The sequence below is a fragment of the Pseudonaja textilis genome, chromosome 2 (assembly GCF_049901715.1).
Source record: "Pseudonaja textilis isolate UNSWEBS1 chromosome 2, rPseTex1.2, whole genome shotgun sequence".
Classification (NCBI taxonomy): Eukaryota; Metazoa; Chordata; class Lepidosauria; order Squamata; family Elapidae; genus Pseudonaja; species Pseudonaja textilis.
The window spans coordinates 20,463,586-20,489,492 of NC_141991.1; the positions used below are offsets into that span (position 1 = coordinate 20,463,586).

General features: G+C 39.3%; 2 protein-coding genes and 1 non-coding gene across 4 annotated transcripts in view; 1 reads left to right on the forward strand and 2 right to left on the reverse strand.

The window, feature by feature from the left end:
* The window catches only part of LOC148126801 (uncharacterized), a 183,895-nt gene extending 162,213 nt beyond the window's left edge, over window positions 1-21,682 (forward strand). Inside the window, exon 2 of the mRNA XM_087928632.1 lies at window positions 21,666-21,682. The gene's annotated coding sequence lies outside the window, so the exon portion shown is untranslated. The remainder of the gene's footprint in view (window positions 1-21,665) is intronic.
* Window positions 202-19,661, reverse strand: LOC113454890 (L-amino-acid oxidase). Of its 2 annotated transcripts, XM_087928611.1 has the most exons (7): window positions 19,310-19,661; window positions 11,072-11,289; window positions 9,347-9,459; window positions 8,238-8,439; window positions 4,738-4,806; window positions 3,432-3,568; window positions 202-2,184 (listed from the first exon to the last, which is right to left on the reverse strand). In XM_087928611.1, exons 1-7 carry the CDS (start codon window positions 19,398-19,400, stop codon window positions 1,383-1,385), a joined length of 1,632 nt encoding a protein of 543 aa, XP_087784737.1. In that variant the 5' UTR covers window positions 19,401-19,661; the 3' UTR covers window positions 202-1,382. The 2 variants fall into 2 exon arrangements, with proteins under 2 accessions (XP_087784737.1, XP_087784739.1); XM_087928613.1 differs by lacking the exon at window positions 11,072-11,289 and having other exon boundaries at window positions 19,310-19,488.
* Window positions 21,683-25,528: 3,846 nt separating the features above from the next.
* TRNAL-CAA (transfer RNA leucine (anticodon CAA)) lies at window positions 25,529-25,637 on the reverse strand. Its single transcript has 2 exons — window positions 25,600-25,637; window positions 25,529-25,574 (listed from the first exon to the last, which is right to left on the reverse strand). It is a non-coding gene; the product is annotated as a tRNA-Leu (tRNA).
* Window positions 25,638-25,907: the final 270 nt, after the last annotated feature.

Here is a 25,907-nt window from a genome sequence, read left to right on the forward strand (position 1 = left end):
ATTTCTAATAATTAGCAGTTCTAAATGCAAAGCATGTTGCATTTTTTAAAAAGTGGTTTAAATTTTAAAAAATAATTTAATTTTAATTTAAAACCAGATTAATTTAAACTGGTTTAGCCAGTTTAGAGTCCCAGGGATTTCTCCATCTCTCGGCCCAAGCCAAAGCAGAAACAAACAAACAAATTGAAGAGGCAAGGAAAATTATAATGTATGTTTTTATTACCATTTTCTATATTCCTGGTTTTCTAAAACTCTAGTCACAGGAAGGCTGGAGAAGTTACAAACTGGAGAAGTTACAAATTACGGTTGTCTACAGGCCTGCTTGATGCCATAATGTGCTTTCTTCCCCATCAGTGACACTGTAGCACTGGCATTTTTTGACAATTGCAGGAAATATAGAATCAAAGCTTAGGACCAGTAGATGCTTTACGTATCAAAGAAATATGGTCATACATATGAGATATTTTAAAATGAAATAGTAGCATAAACTCACAAAGCCACCTTAACAACAATTGCCTGTTTCTTTTCCTTTCCTTTTTGGAAAGGGCAACAGGAGGATCCTGTTTTTATTGCAGCACTAGACAATCCATGACTTGTTGGTCATCCCTTTAGAAATAGTTCTTTACTAGATTCCTCAATCACTTGAACAATGGCAGAGCTAATGTACTACCTTCACTGAAAAGTTGGGACACTTTCCCAACTTTTGTATCTGCCTTGAAAATAGTGCATGGTGAACTGTATAGCACAGTAAAACATCAGCACAGTAAATGTTTTATGGCGTCTTGTATTATAACAGAAGCTGTTTTTATGATACTTTTTTTTGGAGGGTAACAGAGTTGGAAGGGACTTTAGAGGTCTTCTAATATAACCTCCCACTCAAGCAGGAAACTGTATCATTTCATAAAATGTTTCATAAAATTTGCCAAATTTTACTTCCAGGAGAATCGTGGGTTCTGGATTTTGGATGCATTTTGTAAGTTAGCTCACTAGAGGTATTTTTGGTTCAAAAATTCTTGCCCTATAATGCACTGTTTCTCCCAGTTAAAGGTTACAGAAATGAGAGTTTTCGTAGTATATATAGATTTTCCGGAGAGGATTTCCTTTCCAAATTGGGGTGACATGCTAGTAATCCTTTTCATTCTGTGGTTTATTTTTGTTTCCCCTAAAATGCTCTTAGTTTGACATGTTTTGGCTGATATAATTTGATAATTTAGTTAGGCCAAATCAGCTTACTTTCCCCAATTCCTTCTAGCTCCAAACTCCTGGGACTACAGCTTCTAGAATTCCCAGTTGGTATTTTGGAAATTTTAGTCTGAAACACCTGGAAGTTGCCAGAATGGGGAAAGTGGTTGTTTATAATTCTCGTTGTGTTGACCTCCTTCTTAAAGTTGATTGTCACTGATCAGCTGGATTCTTGATGGCTTCTGAGAAGCACGATTCACATCTCTTGCTGCTGTCAGCCCTGACTTAATTGTGCTGTCCAACCAACCATGAACTCTGGCAGTGTACTCCCCTGCAAAGTAGATTCTGCCTACAGGTGCAGCGACTGTTTCAATAAAATCCTGAAACTGGTAAGGAGCAAAAGAGGTTATAGAACCCATAGCATATTTATCCAGGCTCCATTTTTTAATCATTGAGGGGTAGCAGAGGGCCTGGATCTCTTTCTTGGGCAGCTGATGGATGAGTGAAAGGTCATTAATGACAATATCAGCACTGGTCTTGATATCAAGAGATTGAAAGAAATCGGCATCATCAGCAAGGGTATAGGCCACAATAACTCCAATGCCACTAGTAAAGTTATGGTTAGGGTAGTAGATGAATCGGGATGGAAGATCTGTTGTGGACTTCCCACCATGAATGCCATCAGCCTCCCAAAACTTCTTAGAGCAAGTGAGGAAGATCTTGGTGCCACTTTTGTAGTGGATAGACCGCAAAGCGTGTGCTTTCTTTGGAGGAAGGGGAGGTTCAAAATAGATGCGACGGGCGGCCCTTGATGAGGAGCATACAATGACATAATCGGCTGTCACATATGACAAGGTCTTTGCTGGAGTTTGATATGCCACTCTGACTTTCTCAGCATTATGTTGTATCTTGATTACTTGAGCATTTAAATGCACCATTTCCGCAATGGCTTGATACATAGATATAGGCAATTGATCAAATCCACCAACAATTTCATCATATCTGCAAAACCAAACAGGACAGAGGAAGTAAAAAACTGCTCTGCTAATATTGGATAATGATATTAGTGAATAAAAAGCCATTTAGTCACAGGACAATGAAATGAAAACAGTTCTGAAAAGAAGTTGACAGCAGATTTGAAAGAAAGCAAAAATATGCTTTATTCTTACTTTGCTATCTATTATTTATTATTTTTTCTTATCAAATTTATTTGCTACCCATTTCACCATGAGGTGTCTCTGGGTGGCTTACAATGTTACAATATCTAGTGATACTATATCAGGGATCTCACCTGGAAGGGCCATTAAACAAAAAATATTACTATCATCATGCTTTTGTTTAATTCTTAAATAAGCAGACATCTGAAATATGAAATAAGTTTGATTAAAAATGCCTTTCAAATTTATTGGCAATATCATTTTATCTATACAAATTTATCCTAGGAAAATATATATTGATAAAATATTTTTACATTTTTAACGTATTTTGTGTAAAAATATTTATTTTTGGAAGAAAAGATGGCATTATCTCAAGTTGTCTACTCAGAAATATCTGTCAAGTATAACTACATAAATCTGAGATGAGGGAGAATATAAAAAGGGAAATTTATGCCTGAGTTGAAATGAACAACTTAGTTCCTATTGAGTTGTGTATAGTTTGGATAAGCAAATGCTATACAACAAGCCTTGATATAGAAACTGACTGTGTGAATATTTGCAATTCGAACAAAGTTTGCAAAATTCTTTTTGTCTATTTTAGAATTAATTGTGTTTTAATAAAATACAAAGAGTAAGACTTTGTGCCTTGTAGAATGATTTAACATAAAATGCTGTTTTTACAGTCCAGAATGTTACATACAGAACAAGACCGGACAAATGACAATCTACTTCATATGCCATTTCTAACTGATATAAAAATCAATATCTACTGATAATATTACCATTACTGATAATTGCCATTTCTTGCAACTGCAATAGTATGTTGGTTTTGGTTTCAGTTGCTAGCTTGTGGTTTGGATTAATGTTGGGTTATATCCAACATAACTGTGCCATGACTTCATTTGGTAGCAAAGTGTTAAAGGTTTGTGTACATTCCCGCACCAATATAGGGAGGATATGACTGGGACCATGTGCCTGCCCTCCTGCAGATTTTTATCTCCGGTCCCTTGCAGATTCCCATGGATCCTTCAACGGATAAACAAGGATTTAATCTTTAAATTGGGACAATGCAAGTGATGCAGGTTTGCTTACCGTTTTTCGTAAGAGAAGAGACCATAATTTTTCAGGCTCTCAAAAAAAGACAGGTAATAGCTAGAATCTTCATTCAGTAAGTCTCCAATCATATCTACAGCTCCACGGCTCAGATTTCCTTCTTTAATTAGATACTCCTGTTTGGGGAGAGAAATCCTTAAATTTGTCTGCAATACCTTGTTCAAAAACATCATTTCAGAGCAAGCAGCTTGATTTCAGATTGTAACTGGTGGGCTGCAAATAGGACAAATTCTTCTAATTCTGAGGAGATGTTGAGTTAGGGGTTTAAGCACAAAGCAGAACATACTGTTATTGTTCTAATTAATGACCTCCAGGGAATAATCTGTCTCTTAAATAACTTCCATTTTGTTGAAAGCAATTTACAGATAGTCCTTGACTGACGACCACAACTGAACCCAAAATTTCTGTTGTTAAGCAAGTCAATTGTTAAGTGGGTATCCCATTTTACAACCCTTCTTGTCATAGTTGTTAAATGAATCACTGCAGTTGTTATATGAATCTGGTTTCCTCATTGACTTTGATTGTCAGAAAGTTGCAAAAATTGATTTACATCAGCCTGGGACACTACAACCATCATAAATAGGAGTCAGCTGCCATGTGTCTGAATTTTGATCACATGACCACAGAGATGCTGTGGTCATAAGCAGTGGTGGGATTCAGTTTTTTTTACTACTGGTCCTGTGGCCGTGGCTTGGTGGGCGTGACAGGAGAAGAATACCGTAAAATCTCTAGTCAGAGGTGGTATTTGCTGGTTCTCCAAACTACTCAAAATTTCTGCTACCGGTTCTCCAGAACTGTTCAGAACCTGCAAAATACCACCTCTGGTCATAAGTGTGAAAAACAGTCATAAGTCACTTTTTCCACTGCCATTGTAACTTTGAATGGTCACTAAACAAACTGTTTTAAGTTGAAGACTACCGTTACATTATGTTCAATAAAGGGGATAAAGCTTGAGATGATATGACCAATGCCTGGAGAAATCTCAAGCAGGGTTATAAAAGGAAGATAGTCTATATTTTAAAATTTGTAGTTGTGTGTCCATGTATATGCCTGCATTTCAATGCTTTAACTTTGCATATATACATTTAATTTAATGATACACTTATAAAAGTGTATATGCCTATTAAGATCTACCCATACAAAAGAAAGTATTGGCAATTCTGACCCAGAATTTGGGAGGACAAAACAGAAGGGGATTGTTCATTGAGACAGCATGGTAGCTTGCTCTTTAAATTAATTATATTCCATCTCATTCAGATATGGTTTCAGGGCACAATCCAAATACCTTTGTTGAGTAGGTGTCATATTTATTTAGTATGTAGCTGCAGTTAGTCCTTTTCAATTCTTCTATAACCTGAGAATGATTTGGAAAGGAGAAAGGAGACAGGAGAAAGGAAGCATTTAGTTAAAAATGTATTACATGAAACAAAAGAAAAAAGACACGCCTAAAAAGGACAAGTGCAGAATCAATACTGATAGATTATTATATTGTACAGATTATAACTAGGTTATGACAAATGGGAAACTTATTAAAATCAGTATGATATAATAAAACTATAGCACTATAATGAAACCACATATACCGCCAAAAGTATGGATCCAATATGAAGATAACAGCTTTGTCATAATAAAAAAGAAACAAGTAGAGAATGCACATGAAACATCAATAACATATTCCAAGGAATATAATTCACATGAGGAAAAAAAACAACCACAACATGCTATCCTTCCTGGATTTCCCTACAGCACAGGGAATGATGGCAAATTAGAAAGCCAAGTCTATTGAAAAACAACTAATACTAAACAAGTGATCCATTATTACAGTAACAGTCTAACCTCCCATAAGAAAAGCTGTGTAAGAATTATTTAGTTGAGCACAAACATGCTGCAGCAACCTTGAACATCAGGAAAGCGAACCATCTTCCAACTAAATGAGTACTTGTGCTATTTTTATCAAAAAGGGCCTGACCACTCAACCCACCACAGCACAACTGACACAAGTTGTGAAAAGGAAAACACTAATAATATCTTAGAAACAACCAACAGACTATTACAACCACATGACATTGCCATAGCACACAAGCCAACTAAAGCCCTTCAAAAACATCCCAAATAAAGCACAAGATCCAGTCCAAGCACAAAAAACAGGCATCATCTACAACTTACATTGTAAGGACTGTTACAGCCAATGTGTAGGACATACAGTCAGGAGACCAGCAAAGCGCATCCATGAATACCAACTAGCAATCAGAAGACACAACAAAAAACCCTTAATCTTAATAGACTGACTCGATCATATTTTCAACTAGGAAACTATCAGCAGCCTAGACCAAACAAAACCCAAAACTGCTAGGGAATTCCTGGAAGATTGGCATTCTCCAAATCAGCTATCAGTAGACACATAGACTTAAATCACATTTACATACCGTTCAAACAAAAAAGCTGAAAGAAATAAAAAAGACCAAAACATATCCTGTCCAGCAACCAACACTCAGATAAGCAGGTATTAACACCAGATCAATAATCAAGCAGAAAAAAAACCCTAATCAAGGAGAAAACCACAGTTTTGCCAATACTGGCAGGACACAGCACTGTATATAAACAGGGAGCAAACCTGCAAATACCGCCTCTGACTGGAGATTTTACAGTATTCTTCTCTTGTCACTTAACTGAGTTAACCATTTCACTGTTTGGTGACTAAACTTACATGTAAGTTTGAAGAGTCACTGAAATGCTGAAAAATGTTACAATAGGTTCTTACACTGGCCACAGCATCCTTGCAGTCACTTGATCATGATTTGGGAATTTGGCTACCAGTGCACACTGATGACAATTGCAGCACATAAGTCAATGTATACAGGTGGGAAATCCAGCCTTATTTCATTTTTTTCATATTTATGTAAACATAGCTCATTAAAATAACTTGCTTTTCAAACATCAAATTAAAACCCATTCAGAAAATGGATTAATTCAGCAAGTGGGTCGAGAACTGTGCCTGATCAGAACTGTGCCTTCAATCAGACCACTGATGTCTGATTGAATAACTTTATCTATGTCTGGTCATCTTTTAATCTGCTGAGACTACAAATAGCAGATTGTATTGGCGTTGACTGACACTGACCCCCAACCTTTCTCTGTGAGTCTTGGAGACCGATATGGAAAGCAGTTGCAGGAATGAGCCTTTTTAATTCATCCCAACGGCAATTAAATATTGCTCAGGGTGTATTTAGGATACCATAAGCCTGCAAATGGAAGGTGGCGTTGTATTTTCAAGAGACGCCCGGGGCTAATGTTAACAATCAGGCGGAGTCTGATACTATCATTTCAGACTAACACATTTTATTAAAAGGCATAAATCCATCAGAGGCATGGAGTGGCTAGACCAGAGTTTCCCAACCTTTACAACCTTAAGAGGTGTAGAAATCCCAGGTGCTAATGCCTTAACTTCTGAATGCCATTTTTCTAGTCCCACATTCAAAAGCTGTTTTTTACTAAGGATTATTCTGAAATAAAACAGTTTATTCATAAGAAGGATCTCTCAGAGCTCTCTTGAGCAAGATTTATTAAAAGAATGTAGTATTGACACATGCATTCTAGCAAGGGTAGCATTTTTAAAAATAAGAACCAATGTATTATTAGTAGTAACTTCTGTCATGGTTCTGAGCAATGGATCCAATTGAATCAGGACTCGGAAGTTCCATTCAGGCTTTGAAAGACCTTTTACTGAGTACATCATAATGGCACTTAGAAAGGTGAAGCTCTGGCTTATTCTCATGCTTCAAAATAATAATAATAATAGCCACTTCTCAACCCACTCAGATGTCTTGGGTCATGTTAACCAATCAGTCTGTCAGTAGCTCCCCCTCGGTTTCAGCAGATGTTCATTGCCATAACCTTGGTCCACATGCCCTGTCCGGTAGATGTTTTGTCTAATGGACTCAGGCACGGCATTCCAGTCCTTTCTAACTCCCCCTTCCCCGCAAGAGTGGCAATTAAGAAGCAAAGCAGAAGGAAATATGGCTTCCGCTGAAGTCGTTTCAAAGTTGACACCTTTACTTACTTAAGTGAAATAAATAGCCCAGAATAATTCTTTCCTAGCAATTAACCTCAAGAAGCCAAAGCAGGACCAGATACACTTCAGCAAAGAAGAAACAATAGCCCAATCAAGGAACTATCAAGGAAGAAACCACACCCCAACCATTGATTGGTAGGGCTAACTACCATCTATTATCAGCCAACAAACTCAACTCTCCCCTTGCTGTGATCAGGTTACCCAAGCTGGTAACAAAGCATCTGCAGGAAAACAATCAAGAATTCAACAGCTATCATTTTGTCAAGATGGGAACCCTCCATGCACATTAAAAAAACAGGCAGAACTGCAATCACCCCATTATGGCCTTCATCTTGGCTTTTTTACCATACCCTGAGGACAGCTCTGGATGATAGAGGAAACTAGTTTTGGAGAATGCTTTTGGTACCGTTTTGTCTATGTAATTCACTGCTCGAAACCAGTGCACATTGATGACAATTGCAGCACATAAGCCAATGTATACAGGTGGGAAATCCAAGCTTATTTCATTTTTTTCATATTTATGTAAACATAGCTCATTAAAATAACTTGCTTTTCAAACATCAAATTAAAACCCATTCAGAAAATGGATTAATTCAGCAAGTGGGTCGAGAACTGTGCAAATACCACTGATGTCTGATTGAATAACTTTATCTTTATCTTTAGCCATAGGATAAATTTCCTGATTAAAGATAAATTTTACGACTTATCTGAACCTTTTTGAGGGATTCTCGATATAGCTGGGAAGCAGATTTGCCTTCTTCTGAGGGCTTCACAGGATATTTGAAGACGCCGGGGTCTTTCTTGACTTCCCATACTCTCTTCCTGATGTTTCTAATAAAATACCAGGCATTCTCATTTTCCTGAAAAAATTCGTTCAACTTGAGATCAAATTTTCTGATATATTCCCGGATAATCCTGGGGAGAGGAAAAGAAAAAACAGTGAAAGGAAAAAACAATAGAATGTATAGTTCTGTGCAGAAAATAGCACTTAAAAGCATTGTACCTGATTATTAAGAGAATTAAGGTGCAAATGTGAAGATTAAATAATTATTCTGCTATCATTTCTGGAGTATCGCTGTCTCTCTTTCACTTTGCTTTACATATAGAAAGAAAAACTGCACACATTTAGCCAGAATTTCCAGTTTCAACACAGGTTTTTCTGTCCATAAAAAAAGAAAGAGCTACCAATTAAAAAGAGTGGGGGAAAAACAGCACAGAAAAACAGCAACAACTCTTAAATTGCTTGACAAACTCTTACAAGTCATTTGTCTTATGAAAATCATATTTTTCTCACATGAATAGATACTTGGAAGGAAAATAAGATCAAACAAAATGATTCCAATCCAAATTAAACTTGCTTTATTCCCAATTATTTGCCCTGGCTTTTAGGATGCTTTTTTAAAAACTTCCCACTAGAACCTACAGTCTTAGGATTTCCTAGAAGTCTCCCATCCAAATACTAAGCAATATCAGGTTGGACCTGCTTAGCTTTTTGAAAGCCAACGTAGATGTTTCTACCTAATTTGCCATCTTAATTCTAAAGGGAATTAGCGTAACCAAACCTGTGAATGCTCCGGCAGCAATACTCCGTTCTATTCCTCATCACATTTGTCCTGTTCACTAAGTATAAATTGCTGTAGGCTCTGTTGCCAAGCTTTAAATGGCTACTGAACCACCCTTACAAATATGTGGAATTTAATGTTGTCTGGCGTTCCCAGAGTCTAAAATAGCAATGTTGTTTCGGGACATACCTCCACGACCCTCCAGGTTTCTTGGTATGCAAGGAGAAGAGATAAGTAAACATTATCATCTCACATCTCACCTGTGTCTCTCAGGGAGACGCATGGGTCCCAGATTGACATACCAGCCTTCCTTTTCATTTCGATAAGTGTTCACTCGTCCTCCCACACGTTCACTAGCTTCAAGAAGCGTCACCTGGAGGCAAATAGGAAAACCATTCCATCATTTTGACAATTGTTTCTTATTAAATTTCTCTGCTTTGCTGCTTTATGACTTATTTTAGGCTTTTCTTATAGAGCCGGCTGGCGGCTCGGCGGCCAATGACAGGGCTTTGAATCTCTCGGCCAATCGCGGGAGGTTCTTGGCACACCAATCATGGTGGTTAAGCTAGCCAATCAGATTGCGGTCCGTGTGGACCAATCAGAATTCAGGTTTTCAAGAATGTTAATATAGATCAGGAGGGGAGAATGCAGCTCTCATAATTCTACTAGACCTTTCATTTACTTTTGGTGCAATCATATTATCCCTCTGGATTACCCAAGAGTTGGGAATAAGAGGCCCCATTCTAAAGTAATTATGCCTCTACTTAAGTAAGTGCTTTCAGTCAGTAGTCACAGGGGATAAACAATTCCTATTTATATCCATATGTGATGCCCCAGGGATCTCCTCTCTTATTTAATATCATCTCTGTTAAGGATGAGGGGTCAGCAATATGCAGATGGCACTTAATTATCTATCACAATCCTAGGCTAATATGAAGACGCTGTGAAAATGCTGAACTAATGTTTGGAGGTTGGATGGGAAGAAATGGCCCTATAGAGGAGTGTGCTTCTACCCACTTTGTTCTATGGGAATCAGAGCAGGCTATGTCAGGAGAGATACAAAAGTTAAATGAAGCAGGAAAGAGAGAGAGAAAATAGGGGTGGATTGGATCAAGATGAATGACTGATAGAAGCACAGGGATTGTATTCAAAAGGGGATGACTGGAATGGAAGAAGTCTCAAGAGATGGTTTGATCATATAGAAAGAATGAACTCTCAAAACCAGTATTTGAATGAAGAGTGAAAGGGCTGAAAGGGAAGGTGAGTCTGGGAAAATTATGGTTAAATGGAGTTGGAAAGGTCCTCAAAAGGAGAACTTGAAAAGTTCAAATAACAGAAGGTATGTAGGAAGCAGCATACGGACTGGATGAAAATAAAGACATAAGGAAATAAGGCAGGGAGAAGTATAATGAACAAGGTTGAAATAAACTAGAGTTATTTTTTCCTTTTGATATCTGGATTTCCTTTCTTTTCTGCATTTTGAAATTCTGAGGAAGTGCATAGTCTGTAATTCTGTACCTTATCATACTGCTGGGGCGTCCACCTAATATATACTAGAGAAGTGAGGATCTGCTTCTCAAATTAGATTAGTATCTCTGTCCAGAATACATTTTCTCTTACGGGTGGATGCTCTCAGATTCCTTGGAAATTGTATCCCAAGGAATTATCTGTGATGGTGAGGGTGAGAAATTCTGCTAGCTACAAGAATAGAATGAAGGGAGCAGATGCCAAAGTTTGCTGAGCCTATGAAATGTCACCTACATATTCTCTCCACTGAGGCGCTCATCAATGGGACCAGGGGCCAAAAAAGTGAATATGGCATCTATGATTGTGCAGTGAAAATCTGTCCTTTCCTATTTGCATCATGATGGACATAAAATTGATGGGGCTTCAACTGCATGATTGTAGGTGCCAACTTGACTTTTTGCTGAATGGTCCTGTTCTTTTCCAAGCAAATTGTTGATAGACAAAGATCAATGGCTTACCTTATGTCCAGCCCCTGCAAGAACGTAGGCTGCACTAAGCCCAGCCATTCCTGCACCTACAACCACAACATGTTTTGGGTTTGATGTCTTTTTCAAACCATTCCTGGCGATCTCTAGAAATTCTTCATAATCAGCTTCATGGAAGCATTCTTCTAGGGGGTTTCTTCTGTCATCTGCACAGCTTTCCAAGGCAGCCAAGAACAGCAGTGGGAAAATAACTGGATAAACACATACAAAAGTGGAACATGTATGAGGGTGACATTGTCCTGGCTTTTCTTATTCTGAGTTTTTTGACTCTTGCTTTGTTCACTTGTTTCATTCTTTTATATGTGTCATTGAACCAACTTCTAACCAGAGTTCCTAAGGTCTCCTGCATTACATCTAAACTGCAATAAAGCAAGCAAAAATGGACACACAGTCATTTCAGTCTCTTCTCTGGTCACACAAAGGACCTCATAACAAATATATCCCCTTCAACCTTAACTCCTTTTGATTTCAATGCCCATCTTCTTTTCTTGGCAGCAATGTGATAAGGGTTGCCACTTGGAAGGGGGTTTGCTTCCCAATTTAGTCCAGTACCCAAGGATTGTCTTGGTGGACTCCTATTCAAATTCTTTCTTGCTTAGTTCTTTGAGATAATCCTTCTAAGTAGCTGTTATAACACCTAAAAAGAAATCAATGTGGCTTGAAAATGATGCTCAAATAGATGTTAGTGCTTCCCAGGATATGCTTCCATATGTGGAAAACTCCTCTGTCATCTTTTCAGGTTTTTAACTGAAAAGAAGAGACACTAAGAAAAAAGTGTTCTTCCAAAGCCTTCCCCTTTGTCTTCAGACACAATATTTCTTAATAATTGGATTACAGAAACAAAATCCATCCATATGCTGTAGGACCAGGCATTTGCCTCTGATAGGCTCCTATCTTCCTTATGGAGGAAGGAACCAGGTTAAGGAAGGTTAGTATGGATGCTACAGCAGAGAAAAAGTACAACTCCAAATATATAGATCTATGTCAGGTTTCTATCACCTCGTACCCTCAGGATGGGTTGGATGGAGTAGAATCAAGGTCACATGAAGTGTTAATACCACTTTATAATGCCTTGCTAAGACCACCCTTGGAATATTACATCCAGTTTTAGTTGCCACGAGATAAAAAAAGATGTTGAGACTCTAGAAAGAGTGCAGAGAGGAGCAACAAAGATGATTAGTGGACTGGAGGCCAAAACTTATGAAGAACAGGTGCAGGAATTGGGTATGTCTAGTTTAATGAAAAGAAGGACGAGGGGTGATGTGATCGCAGTGTTCCAATATTTAAAGATCTGCCACAAGGAAGAGGGGATCAACATATTCTCCAAAGCACTCAGAGGCAGGACAAGAAACAATGGGTGGAAACTAATCAAGAACAGAACCAATCTAGAACTAAAGAGAAATATTCTGACAGAACAATTAATCTGCGGAACAATTTGCCTCCACGTTGTGGGTGCTCCTGTTAGGTCGGGTAGATTGGTTCCCACAGAGTCGTGAGACCAAGTGTACATTCAGCTCTTTATTAGTGTTAAGACCTGTACCAGATCTTGGAGCCACGGCAGCCCTTCTCCTATAGCAGGGGTGGGCAATTAATTTCTGTCGGCAGCCACATGGAAAATCAGATCTGCGTTTGAGGGCGAACCAATTTTATAAAAGGCCATTATAAAGGGTCCATTATAAAATGCAGCAAATAAAACGTTCAAAATTTTGGTCTTCCAAGCTCCCCCCCTCCCAACAGTAACAAAACCCCTTCCAAACCACCATCTCTTTGAACTTGAAAACAAAACACCCTAATACTTAGCTTCGATCAAATCAAGCTGTTACAATCAAATGCTGAAGTCAGTGGCACTTACTGAAAATTAGTTGGGTGGGGAGGGTAATTGAAGTTTCAATCTCGAATTACAGCAAGCAATTCTCCAACACCTGCAAACTTTCCCTTTGCAAAGTTTAAGCCTGGAAGCCCCGGAAAAAAGAGGGGGATCGGCAGGGACTCACCTTCAGAGAGGTCGCACTCGAAGGTGATTTTGAACTCCCAGCCGAGGCCTTTGCAAAGTTCTTCTTTTCTTTCCTACCCTGAGAGTGATCCACGCTGTTTCGCAGCTTTGGGGGCCACATGGCGCAGGGCAATACGCCACGCCCAGCAATTTTTTTTCAGAGGCAGGCCGGATTGGACCAACCAACGGGCTGGATGTGGCCCGCGGGCCGTAGTTTGCCCACCCCTGTCCTATAGGGAATGCTCGCAGCTCGGCGGCCAATGACAGCGCTTTGAATCTCCCACGATCGGCTCGGCTGATTCTTAGCACGCCAATCACGGCAGTTCAGTTGACCAATCAGGTTGCGGTCCGTGTGGACCAATCAGAATTCAGTGTTTGGAGAATGCTAATATAGAACACTCCAACACTGGAGATTTTTAAGAAGAGTTTGGACAACCATTTGCCTTGAAATGTCATAAGGTTTTTGCTTGAACTGGGGGTTGGACTAGAAGACTTCCCTTGAAGTTCTATCATTCTGTTATATCTGGAGGTTTGTTAAAAACAGATCATGCCAAACCAATCTTATTTCATTCTTCAACACAGTGACTAAATTAGTAGACCAGCAAAATACTGTGGACATAATATATTTAGATTTCAGCAAGGCATTCGATAAAGTAAACAACAACCTACTTCTTAGTAAGCTAGAAAAAAGTGGAATAGATAGCACCACCACTAGATGGATTCGCAACTGGCTGGCAAACTGTACTCAACGAGTAGACCTTAATGGGTCTAAGTCTACAAGGAGGGAAGTAAGCAGTGGGGTGCCACAAGGTTCCGTCTTAGGCCCAGTACTCTTCAATATCTTCAGTAACGACTTAGATGAGGGAATAGAAGGGGAACTTACCAAATTTGCAGATGATACAAAGCTGGCAGGTATAGCTAACACCCAAGAAGATAGGCTCAAAATCCAGATGGATCTTGACAGACTAGAACACTGGGCCATATCTAATAAAATGAAATTCAATATAGAGAAAAATAAAGTCCTACACTTAGGCAAGAAAAATCAAAAGTACACATATAGACTGGGTGAAACCAGGCTCAATAGCAGTAGCTGTGAGAGGGATCTTGGAGTCTTAGTGGACAACCAACTAAATATGAGCCAGCAGTGTGCAGCAGCCGCCAAAAAAGCTAATGCAATCCTAAATTGTATTAACAGAGGGATACAGTCAAGATCAAGGGAAGTACTAATACCACTCTATAAATCCTTAGTAAGACCACACTTATAAAGCCTTAGTAAGACCACACTGCATCCAGTTTTGGTCACCACATTATAAAAAAGATGTTGAGACTCTAGAAAAAGTACAGAGAAGAGCAACCAGGATGATTAGGGGACTGGAGGCTAAAACATACAACAAACAGTTGCAGGAACTGGGCTTGGCTAGTCTAGTAAAGAGAAGGACCAGGGGCGACATGATAGCAGTCTTCCAATATTTGAGGGGCTGCCACAGGGAGTAAGGGGTCAAGCTATTTTCTACAGCTCCTGTAGGCCAGACAAGGAATAATGGATGGAAACTGAACAGGGAGAGATTTAACCTGGAAACAAGGAGAAACATTCTGACAGTGAGAACAATGAACCAATGGAACAGCTTGCCCTCGGAAGTTGTGGGAGCGCCATCACTTGAGACTTTCAAGAAGAGATTGGACTGCCATTTGTCAGAAATGGTATAGGGTCTCCCGCTTGGGTGGGGGGTTGGATTAGATGACCTACAAGGTCCCTTCCAACTCTGATTATCTGATTATCTGTATCTGAGGTTTTCTTATTGGCTAGGTCTCACGCTGCTACACCACCTGGACAATTTCTTACTGGCTATGTCTCATGATATGCCATCTAGTGTATAATACTTGAATGTTGATTTGTGGGAGAATTCTGATAGATGTCTGCAAAGATTACAAAATTCAAAACATCATTCTACTCAACATATTTCTTGCCAAGTGGATATTTGGCTACTCTGACACTCCTCCAGAACCATTGTTCAAACTGCCTATGCATTGATACTAATTGATTTTGAACACAACAATTTTCTAGCTTTGTGCTACCTTTTTTAAGGGGTGATAATCAGAAATGTACATGACATACCAAGTGTGTTTTCTTCATAGATATATCCAAAAGTATTATTATACTGGCAGTTATATTTTCAATTTTTTTCCTAACAAATCCCATATATGCAGTTCACCTGGGCTGATATTTTCATTGAGTTGTTAATCAATATCCCTTTTCTGGTGAAAAAAAAGCTGGGAATATTTGCCTTAAAATTTTTCCCTTACAGTGAACACTTACTGATATCCCTCAGAAAAGATTCAAAGGCATCTGGATTTTATGTTACCCACAGAGCACATTTATTTATATAAAGCACTGATATGGATGGGTAACTCTGAGAGATGTACAAAAAACATCAAACACGAAACACAAAAGAAAACAACACGCAACATCAAAAACTGAAACAATTACATGTAGATTGGAACTGAAATATACCATAGACAGTCCTTGTCAAGGTTATGATAGACCCCAAAAAGAGACTTATGATCTGGATTCAAAGTTCCAACATCTGCCTATTCCCATGCTCACATGCCCACATGCCCACATTCTGGGCACTCGGCAACCAGCTGAATTTAGAATAGTTTGCATTGAGTGGTTTTTTTTTCTGGAAACTGACATTTACTTCTGGTTTCTGGAAAAAACATCCCAAAGCAAACAATGGGTTTACCTAATGACCGTGGCATTTGCTTAATGGCCACTGCAAAAAAAGCTCAAAAATCACACTTTATGAATGTCACAACTAATGACCAAAACTGCCAGCTCAACTTCATTTGTAAGTTGAGAACCATCTATATAGCTCCAGAAAATTGGACATTCTGCTCATTCTGACCCAAAGGTCTGGGGAAAGAGCCAGATTTTGTCTGCAATTTTGAAAGCCTGTAGGATTCTCAACGGATTGGCTAGGTGTCAAAAAGATGGTTCTGTTTTAATAAATTGCATCATTAAAGCAGCACAATTGCTGATTCAGAACCTAGAACTAAGGAGAAATTTCCTGACAGTTAGAAAAATTAATCAGTGGAACAACTTGCCTCCAGAAGTTGTGAATGCTCCAACACTGGAAGTTTTTAAGAAGAATTTGGACAACCATTTGTCTGAAGTGGTGTAGGGTTTCTTGCCTGAGAAGGTTGGACTAGAAGACCTCCAAGGACCCTTCCAACTCTCATGCTATGCTATGCTATGCTATGCTATGCTATGCTATGCTATGCTATGCTATGCTATGTTATATAACAGAGGTGCAGCTTTCTAGGCTTGTTGATGGCTCCAAATGTTTTTCCAAAGCAGCCCAATGTGGAATGCACATTGTTTCCATGGGAATGTTTACTTCTATGTTCAAGGTAATTCTGTCAAAGCTTTCCAACTACATTCCTTCTCCATGTTTATTTCAGTCCTGGGAATTACTGCATCTCCTCTCCTCCATGACATGGATGCATTCTGCATTTTTAAAACCTCCCTTTATAAGTCTGAAAGTTGAGTCACAACAACTGGATGTTTTATCTTTTTGGTTTGAAGCGTTTTGCTGCTTGTGCAATTAGCTTCTTTAGTCACATACTCCCTTTATAAGCAAAGTTAGATGGCAACTGGCTATAAACATAAAGAAGTTTGCCAGAAAATTGCGGCAGGCTCCAACTGATGATCTGACTGTAAACTGAAATGATTATTCCTTCTTGTTGCTGATGCCTATTAACCCAACTGCTTTCTAAAAATAATTTCATTAGAGGCACCTAGAATATGCCAGAGCTGGGGAAATTACCTCAAAATCCCTGAGGAAGATATTTCTATAAAGGGTGGTTATGTTTTCTGCTTTCTTCATCTTAGAAACTTGATAATTGCACTCCCCACCCTGTTTCCTCATGTTCTGCTGTCTAAATTCTTTTCCTGACTGTTGATTCTAATCATCAGCCATGTCTGGATGAAGTGTCCCTCAACAAAGCACAGAAACTTTCTCAGAATGTAACTAAAAGGAAAAGATCTTTGGGGTTTGAAGTCTATTCAGTTTCTAGGATTATATTAATTGAGTAGTGCTTAATTGTAGTCATGTATCATATTTACTTTATTATGTAGCTTATTGCCCTTTTGTTGCATTGACTGCAAGAGTTGCTTTTGTATAACAATTAGAATTGCCTTACTGAACCAGTTTCTACATTCAATAAATGAAACTTATTGAATAGAATTGAAGATTCCATTTTGAATCCCAATTAAAACAAGATCCCCATGCTGGCTGGGGAATTGTGGGAATTGAAGTCCACACTTCTTGAAGTTGCCAAGCTTGAGAAATATTGGAATAGATGCATGGCAAAACTGGAGGATGGATATGTCAATGGCTACGGGTGACCTCAAACGACTATGAATGAATAAAAATAAATATCCTTTAAGCTGCATTTACCCTATTAACAGAACTGTAACACTATGGGTGCATTAAAAGACTTCCTGCAAGACTGGTTTGATTCTTCGGCATAAAACTGGAAATGTGGGAAACAGAATCTGAAAAAAGCAGGTACAACATTGTGAGATGATTAAATCTTTTCTCTGTCAATTGTTCTTCTAGCTCAGGTTGAAGCACTACGCTAAAAAATTGATTTAACTGTCCGAAATGTAATTTGTGAACAGGTTGCTAAGCCATTTTACTTTTAAGGGATCCCTTGTTCAGTTGATGCTCATCAAAGAATGGCTTTTTAATTGTTCAGAGGTCCTCACTTTGCAACCACAACTGAGATCGGAATTGCAGTTGTGAGTTGTTGTGGTCATTAAGCAAGATGCCCACATGACTGCTTTGCTCAACAATCACATTCCTAAAAGTATCGAGATTCCCAGTCATCCAGGTCATGGTTGTCCCAAAGGTGCTTTTTCAGGAGGCAACTGGACTTCCTTGGTTTTTTTTTTAAACAAATTATATTAATTTTAAAGACAAACAAAACATCATTAAATGTTTTGTTGAAAACATTTGAAACATAAAACCTCTTTCCATTATAAATCTTTACAAGGCAGGTAATTTATGTGTCTATATGGAAATGGGGTAAATTAGAAGTATGCGATATAAAATGTTTTACCTTTCTTGTTTTTTATTGTTTTTGCTTCTCATCCAAGAAGCTTCTTCAGCAACCTTCCATTCCCCACCATCCAGTCTGAGCTGAAGAAGCTTCTTGGATGAGAAGCGAAATGTCTTCAGAGAAAAAACAAGGAAGTCCAGTTGCTTCCTGAAAAAAGCACCTTTGGGACACTCTCATTCCTAGCATTTTTAAGCGAGCATGCAAGTCGTTGAGCAGGGTTGCCTCAGACCCTGGGAGGCCCAGTGCAGACCAAGCATGAGATGGAGAGGTGCTGCAATGCAGTACAAAGCCTCAGCTGTCCCAGACTGGCCCTGCAGTGCAGCACTTTTGGTGGAAGCACCGGGCCTAGCCCTGAAGTAGAAGCCTGGGGCCTTCAGCAGTCAGTTCAGCTGCCATCAGCCAGGCCTCGATTTCATTAGTCCTAGCGTCACCACTGCCGTTCAGAAATGCCAGCTCACATTGTTCTCCAAGGCGTCTGACTATTGGGGAATAGCATGATTGCCCCCATCACCCCAGTGCTCCCAAGATTATGCCAGACACCGTTTACCTTCAGGTGTTTTTCTCCTGCTGTTGAGAGTCTAATGAATTTTTAGTATGCTCTTCTCTTATTACTACAACTATTAGAAATGTATCAAGGCATATTTACTATAACCCATCTTATTGATTTGCATTTGACCACTTGATTCAATGGCAATGGATTTTAAATGATAAAAGGTTATGAAATTTTGAAATCTAATCATGGAATAATAATAATAACAACAACAGCAACAACAACAACAACAATAATAGTAATAATAATTGACAAATTCATTGTCAGTCAATTGTAAAAGGCAGCTGTACTCGGAACAGCTGACATCCCGTGACGATACTTCCAACATCATAAAACATCAGATCCTCAGGAAGAACTTGATTAGTGGACAAAAATTCCAAATACAGTCTGAATATTTGGCTAACTGTACGATGAATCAATAATTAAAAATGTCTAATCCAGCCTAAACATTTGCCTGACTATGCTTCGAGCTATAATATATCAAAAAATGCATTCCATTCAACCCATAATTCAGTTAGTCAGTCTTTGGAAAAAAGGTACTTACTGAAGACATTCATCTTGTTAGCTTGTAGACTGTCAATGGCAATGCTTAGAAGATTTACTGATGCTATGCAAAGTGCTCTAAACACTTTCATTCACTTGTTGAAAGGATGCTTTGGAGAATGCTTTTATATCCTAACCTTCTCCCCTACCCTTTATCCTCTCCTCCCATTCTAAATATACAAGGAACAAGGAAATGAACTCTCTTGAATTTACACCAGGGGTGTGATTCAACCGGTGTAACAACTAGTTCAGTGAGTACATGTTTTGCGGGCATGCATGCCAAATGGGTGCTTTGTGCACGCACAGAGGGTTTGCTACTGACCTTCTCCTGCAATCCTGCAACCCCCCTGTGTGTTAAACAACTGACGCATGGCAATCCGCTGTGCTGCGCAAAGCAGCTGAGCTTGAAAAACAGGAAACAAAGGTCAGAATAGAGCCAGGGTGGGCGGGCGAGCCCAACAACGGATTGTCGTAGCGAATCGGTTGGCTTGCAGATGATCCTCAGAGCTACCAGTTTGGCCAAACTGGGCCGAACCAGTAGAATCTCACCTCTGATTTATACCCACAAGGAACCTACATGAAAAGAATATATCAGTTCTGAGAACTATTCAGGAATTTTAGATGCTGCTTATACATCTGTACCTTATTTGTTTCAGTTGACTATCATTTCACATCCAAATTCCTCTTGCAATAGTCTAAATAGTTTTAAAAACTTGATTAAACAAGATGGCTGAGGAATTCTGGGAGTAAAAAGTCTGCACATTTTAAAGATGCCAAGGTTGAAAAAACATTGATCTACAAGAACCTTTCTCAACCTTTTTATCCTAGAGGAACCCTTATAATAAATTTCAAGTTTTAAGGAACCCCTGTATAAAAGTCACAAATCTATAAAAGCAATACAGTTAACTTCTAACCTAAATAATACATATTTTACAAGAGTTACAACACCAGCATAGTAACAGGCTAGCAGTTAAATTATAGCACTTAAAAATGTCCATCAGAGTGAGCAAGTGTGCAAAGTTAAAAAAAATCAGATTTACAGTTTTTTTCTGTGTCAGACTCTTGCAGAATCTCTGGATCTGAGGAATTCCAGTTGAGAAAGGCTGAAGTATTAATAACCTATGAATTCCCACCAAACTCCCCCTTGAATTTTCAGATTGGGATTATTCGAAAATAAATTTAGTATATTGATAAGGGTCAAAATTATGCAGCTGTTCCAATATTTTAAAAACTAGATAGCACAGGATGGATAAAGAAAGCCTTGCCAAAGAAAAATGGAAATTAGAAATTAAATATATGAACATATAAGATATGTATATTTTCTCTCTATATGTATATAGAACATATATGAATATAGAAGGGAAGGAGTTAAGAAGGGGGTGGTTACAACGACAAGATATATTATATATACTAGTTCAAAATAAGAATGTAATGTAATTGTTGTTATGGTAAGGAAATTGTATTAACCACAAATATTATGCACAAGATATTTGTACCCAGATGATACACTGTATAAAGAAAAGATGGAAAAAAGAAAGAAAAAGAAAGCCTCGTCAAAATATTGGCATTTACATTTAGAAAAATCAGGCAGCTAAAACTCTACAGTATGATTTTTCCAAATCAATTATTTAATGCATGTAAAGATCAGAAAGTCTGGCTTAATTTTTAAGTTGATTTATTCATTTTATTTTATTTATCAAACATGTACAAGATAATAAGTATAGGTAAGAACATAAAACAGGAACAAAGGAAGTACATACAGATAAATGGGGACAGTAAGACAGGGATGGTAGGCACACTGGTGTATGCTTATGCACACCCCCTTTAAGGACTTCTTAGGAACGGGGTGAGGTCCAGTTTGAGACTGAAGCTGTGAGGGTTTGAGGCTGTAACAGCGGAGTCGGGTAGAGCATTCCAAGCATTGACCACTCTGTTGCTGAAGTCATTTTTATTTTTTTATGTTTTTATTTATTTTGATTTGTCAATCGCAATAGGTATAAGTATAAACATAGTTAGGAATACATGAAATGGATACATATAAGAAAAATAAAAAGAAATAATAATACAGGGACGGTAGGCACGTTGGAGATTCTCAGTCATTCAGGTCATGGTTGTCCCAAATGTGCTTTTTCAAGAGGCAATTGGACTTTCTTGTCTTTTCTTTGAAGACATTTCGCTTCTCATCCACAGTTTCTTCAGCTCCGACTGGATGGTGGAAAATGGAAGGATTTATACTCCTTATAGACACCCGGTCATTTGCACGGGGCAGAAAATATCCTGCAGATAGCACAGCTCCAACTTCTCAATGAAAGAATTTGTATTTCTTGTGGACAGTGGTCATTTGCCTTCTTTTAGAGCAGGGGTGTCCAACCTTTCATCTTCCCTGGGCCACATTAGAAGATGAAAATTTGGTTTGGGCCGCACATAAAATAAAATAACAGTAACAATACCTGATCATCCAAAAAAACCATAGAAAACATAGTTAACATATTAAATTTATTTGAAAATGAAGTTAGTGAGATGTTTTTATTATTAATTATTTATTAAAAATTAAAAATTATTTATTTTTTATCACAGTTTTTTTATCACGGTTTTTTTATCATGGTTTATTTTCCGCCAAATTTTGCAGGGGGAAGAAAGCTCGCCGCCTCGCGCCTACCTCTCCTCCTGCAAATGGCCCGGCTGGATGAGGCAGGACTGGAAGGCAGAAGCAGCAGCAGCGGCGGGGGCAGAAGCAGCGGCGGGGGCAGTGGCGGCAGGGGCAGAAGTGGCAGCGGGGGCAGAAGCGGCGGCGATGGCGGTGGTGGCAACAGCAGGAGGTGGCGCTCTGACAGCGCCTGCTTTTTCTGTTGCTGCTTGGCCTGGCGCTCGCCTCGCCCTGCCTCGCGCCTGCTTCTCCTCCTCCTCCTCGCTGGCTCTGGCACGAAGTTTGGGGTGGGCACTGGGCCGCATTACAAGGTGACCTGGGCCGCATGCGGCCCTTGGGCCACAGGTTGGACAAGCCTGTTTTAGAGAGTCACTGAGGCCACTTGGAGGTTTATCTGTGTCCTCAGGGTCACCTAAGTAGTACAAGTGGGTGTGGAGCCTTCTTGGAACTGCTGAGAGGACCGTATTGTGGTCTGTCTTGTTCCTTCATTGAGAAGTTAGAGCTGTGCTTTCTGCAGGAGTTTTTCTGCCCTGTGCAAAAGACCAGATGTTTGCAAGGAATAGAAATCCTTCCATTCCCTACCATTCAGTTTGAGCTGAAGAAGCTTCTTGGATGAGAAGAGAAACGTCTTCAAAGAAAAAAGAAGAGAGTCCAGTTGCTTCTTGAAAAATCATCTTTGGGACTTCTCCAGTAACCTTTGACTTAGTATTATAAAGTAAAGAGTAACAATTAACGAATACTAATGCATCAGATCAGAATCATTGTACGATGTATGTTTTCCTTGTGGGTATTTACTTATCACCATAGTACTGTTAAAGACACCAACTCCTAAGATTGCCTGGAAATCTCTTATCAAATACTCATCAGACCTATTACTGCTTAGTTGTTTGAAGAAAAGCCAAGATGAACTCAGTGAATTATCAATCATACATCTCTCAATGCGTAATACCTTGCTCATTTGCAAAAGAAGCATTGTGTTGTGGCAATCATTCCTATGACTTTAGTCCTTTGTGTATCCTTATTATAAAATCAGGTCCAGTCACATGATGATCCACTTAATGACTTTCATGATTTATGACCATAATTGCAGGGTTTAATTAACATTAAATAATTTAAGGGCTACCTGTGCTTCTCAAATAATGTTCAGAGTAACTGGAAACCAGGCAGCATACACATTTAATAAATTATGATTGTCCTTACCTGGGAAAATAGGCTTCTTGGCTTTGGGAATTCTTGGTTGTTGACTTGCAGATCAAGTTTGCATTTCTCAACTAGAAAACATCCTCATTTCTTTTGTAAAAGACCTTTCCATGATTGCATTCCAAATCTTACTGGGCCGTAAGAAACGGCCTAGAAACTCTGTGGCTGAAGCAATAGGGACTAGTTGACTTGGTACCTCTCCCACTCTTCTGCTTCCCCCAACTTTCACCTCAAGTACTATGTCCAGTTTGGCATCATTCTTTAAGAAGGATTCAGATCAATGGTGGTATTCAATTTTTTTTTACTACCGGTTCTTTGGGCGTGGCTTGGTGTACGTGGCAGGGTAAGGATACTGTAAAATTTCCAGTCAGAGGTGGTATTTGCCAGTATTTGAACTACTCAAAATTTCCACTACCAGTTCTCCAGAACTGGTCAGAACCTGCTGAATACAACCTCTGATTCAGATGATTCAAAAATATTACCTAAAGGGCAACAGGGACAATCAGGAGATCAGAAAGTAGATCTCAGCCCTCCCCACTGCAAAGGGCAGTCAAAAAAAATCAAGATGATGGCTATAGTGGTGCTAGAAAGATTCTGTTTTTATCTGCAGAGCTTTAATTGCACCACTGAGGACAACATCTTGACATTTTGACTACAGGCATCCTTGCAGACATCCTTGCAGTGTGGGATTAAAAAGGTTATTTGGAAGAATAAAATTGGGAACTCTTTACAGTAAACCAAAATATGTCCCGAGAAGATTGGTGGCTGCTTTTAAAGAGCTAAGAAGTGCTGTATGAATTTGACTTATGATCACAATTGAGCCCAACAGTTCTATTGCTAAACAAGACAGTGGTTAAATGAGTTTTGCCCTATTTTACGACCTATTTTGCCACAGTTGTTAATCACTGCAGTTGTTAAGTTAATAACATAAAATCATGTTAAGTGAATCTGGCTTTCCCAATGACTTTTGTGTGTCTGAAGGTCGCAAAAGGTGGTCACATGACGTCAGGACACCACAACGGTTATAAATACAATGCCACAAGTATCTGAATTTTGATCACAAAGCCATTGGGGATTCCGTAACGGTCATATGTGTGTGTCATGCCCCAGCATATATTTTGTGTATGTAGTGTTGCTCAGAACAGCATGAAAAAGGGTCTTTAATGCCCTCCTTTTAAACTGTGAACGGTTAATAAATGAACGGTTATAAATCATGGACTATCTGTAATCCAGAGCACCAATCTGCAAGCATCTCAAACTACAAGAAATTAAACCCTGGGAAGAGGGATTGGGAGAACAGCAAATATACACTTATAGACACTTCACCAATCTCTGCAAGGTAGGCCAGAGCAGATGGAGAGCTAACTCTCTTGGTCCCAGATTTCAGACCACAGAATAATGAATTTGAAATGCAAGGAAGCAAATTTTGTTGTTGTTCAGTCACTACATTGTGTCTGACTCTTCGCAACCCCCGTGGGCCATAGCACACACACCCCGCCATCCTCCACTGTCCCCCAAAGCAACCTTAAATTCATACTCATTGCTTCATTGTCACTATCTATCTCATCCTCGGCTGGCCCCTTTTCCTTTTGCTTTCGTTTTGTATTTGAGCTTCGGCTTCAGTATTTGTCTTTCCAAGGACTGTCAGGCTCGATTTTTCTTTAGGAAAGGAGGCAAATTAAGGGGGGGCGAGAACCCCAATGCGCTTGCAATAAAACCATTTCCCAAATGGAATGAATTGGGGGTGAGCTCAGTGCGTTCCAGGAGAGGCTAGAGAGCCATCGGTTGCCATGCACTGGATAACTGGTTCGTTATCTTATTTTGTTTTAAAAAGTTCCTAAATCCGGAATCCACCTTTTCTCTCTTTGGAAAAGAAGGTAATGAAGCTCACTCAACCATGCATACTCAGGGACAAAATGGCCGATAGAGTTGCTTCCAGATCACTTCCCGCCCCGCCTACAGAACGCGCCGCTGGGATCAGTTGAGACGAGCGAATTTACAGCTTGTTAAATCAACCCTCGCCGGAACGAGAGTTTTCAGCTGTTACATCCTTAGGGCTGGTGGCTTTCTTTGGCTCCCTCTTTCCTAAATCGAGAGTCGTTTCCCCGTTCGAGCTTTTTGTTAAATAAGAAGAGAGCAACAGTCGGCGGGCACAATCGGGAAATTAAAATACCGTAGCTTTCTTTAGAAACGGAGAGGCTGCGCAATGGCGTTTGGGAGGAAGTTGAGTCTGAGGCGAAACATTTTGAGGTTTTAATGTTAAAATTTTCCGCTTGGGAAGAGGAGAAACGGTCAGATCGTTACTGGCGCTTGCTTCAGAAGTTTATAGCGGACCCTGAAAAGGCGAGATTTGTGGGGAACAAAAAAGGATCATGTCAGAAGTGGGATTTGAACCCACGCCTCCATTCGGAGACCAGAACACCCAGCAGAGGGAAGGAATAAACCTTGAGTCTGGCGCCTTAGACCACTCGGCCATCCTGACATCTGGGAAAATAAGTTTCTGAAAGTAATTACTTAATTGTTCCCATGCTAATTCATTTGTGTACGTGCTTCGGATCTCCTGTAATTTGGAGTCGCTCCCCTTCCTTGTTACAAGGCGTCGCCTTTGGGGATATTAACGGGAAAAAAGAAGCGCCTATGTTGCACAAATCAAATCCAGTCACTTCCTTGGGAACGAAAGTGGGAAAAAGTGTGTCCTGCCTATCCGTTCTTTCCTCCTACTTAATTTATATATAATTGCAAAATCAAAATT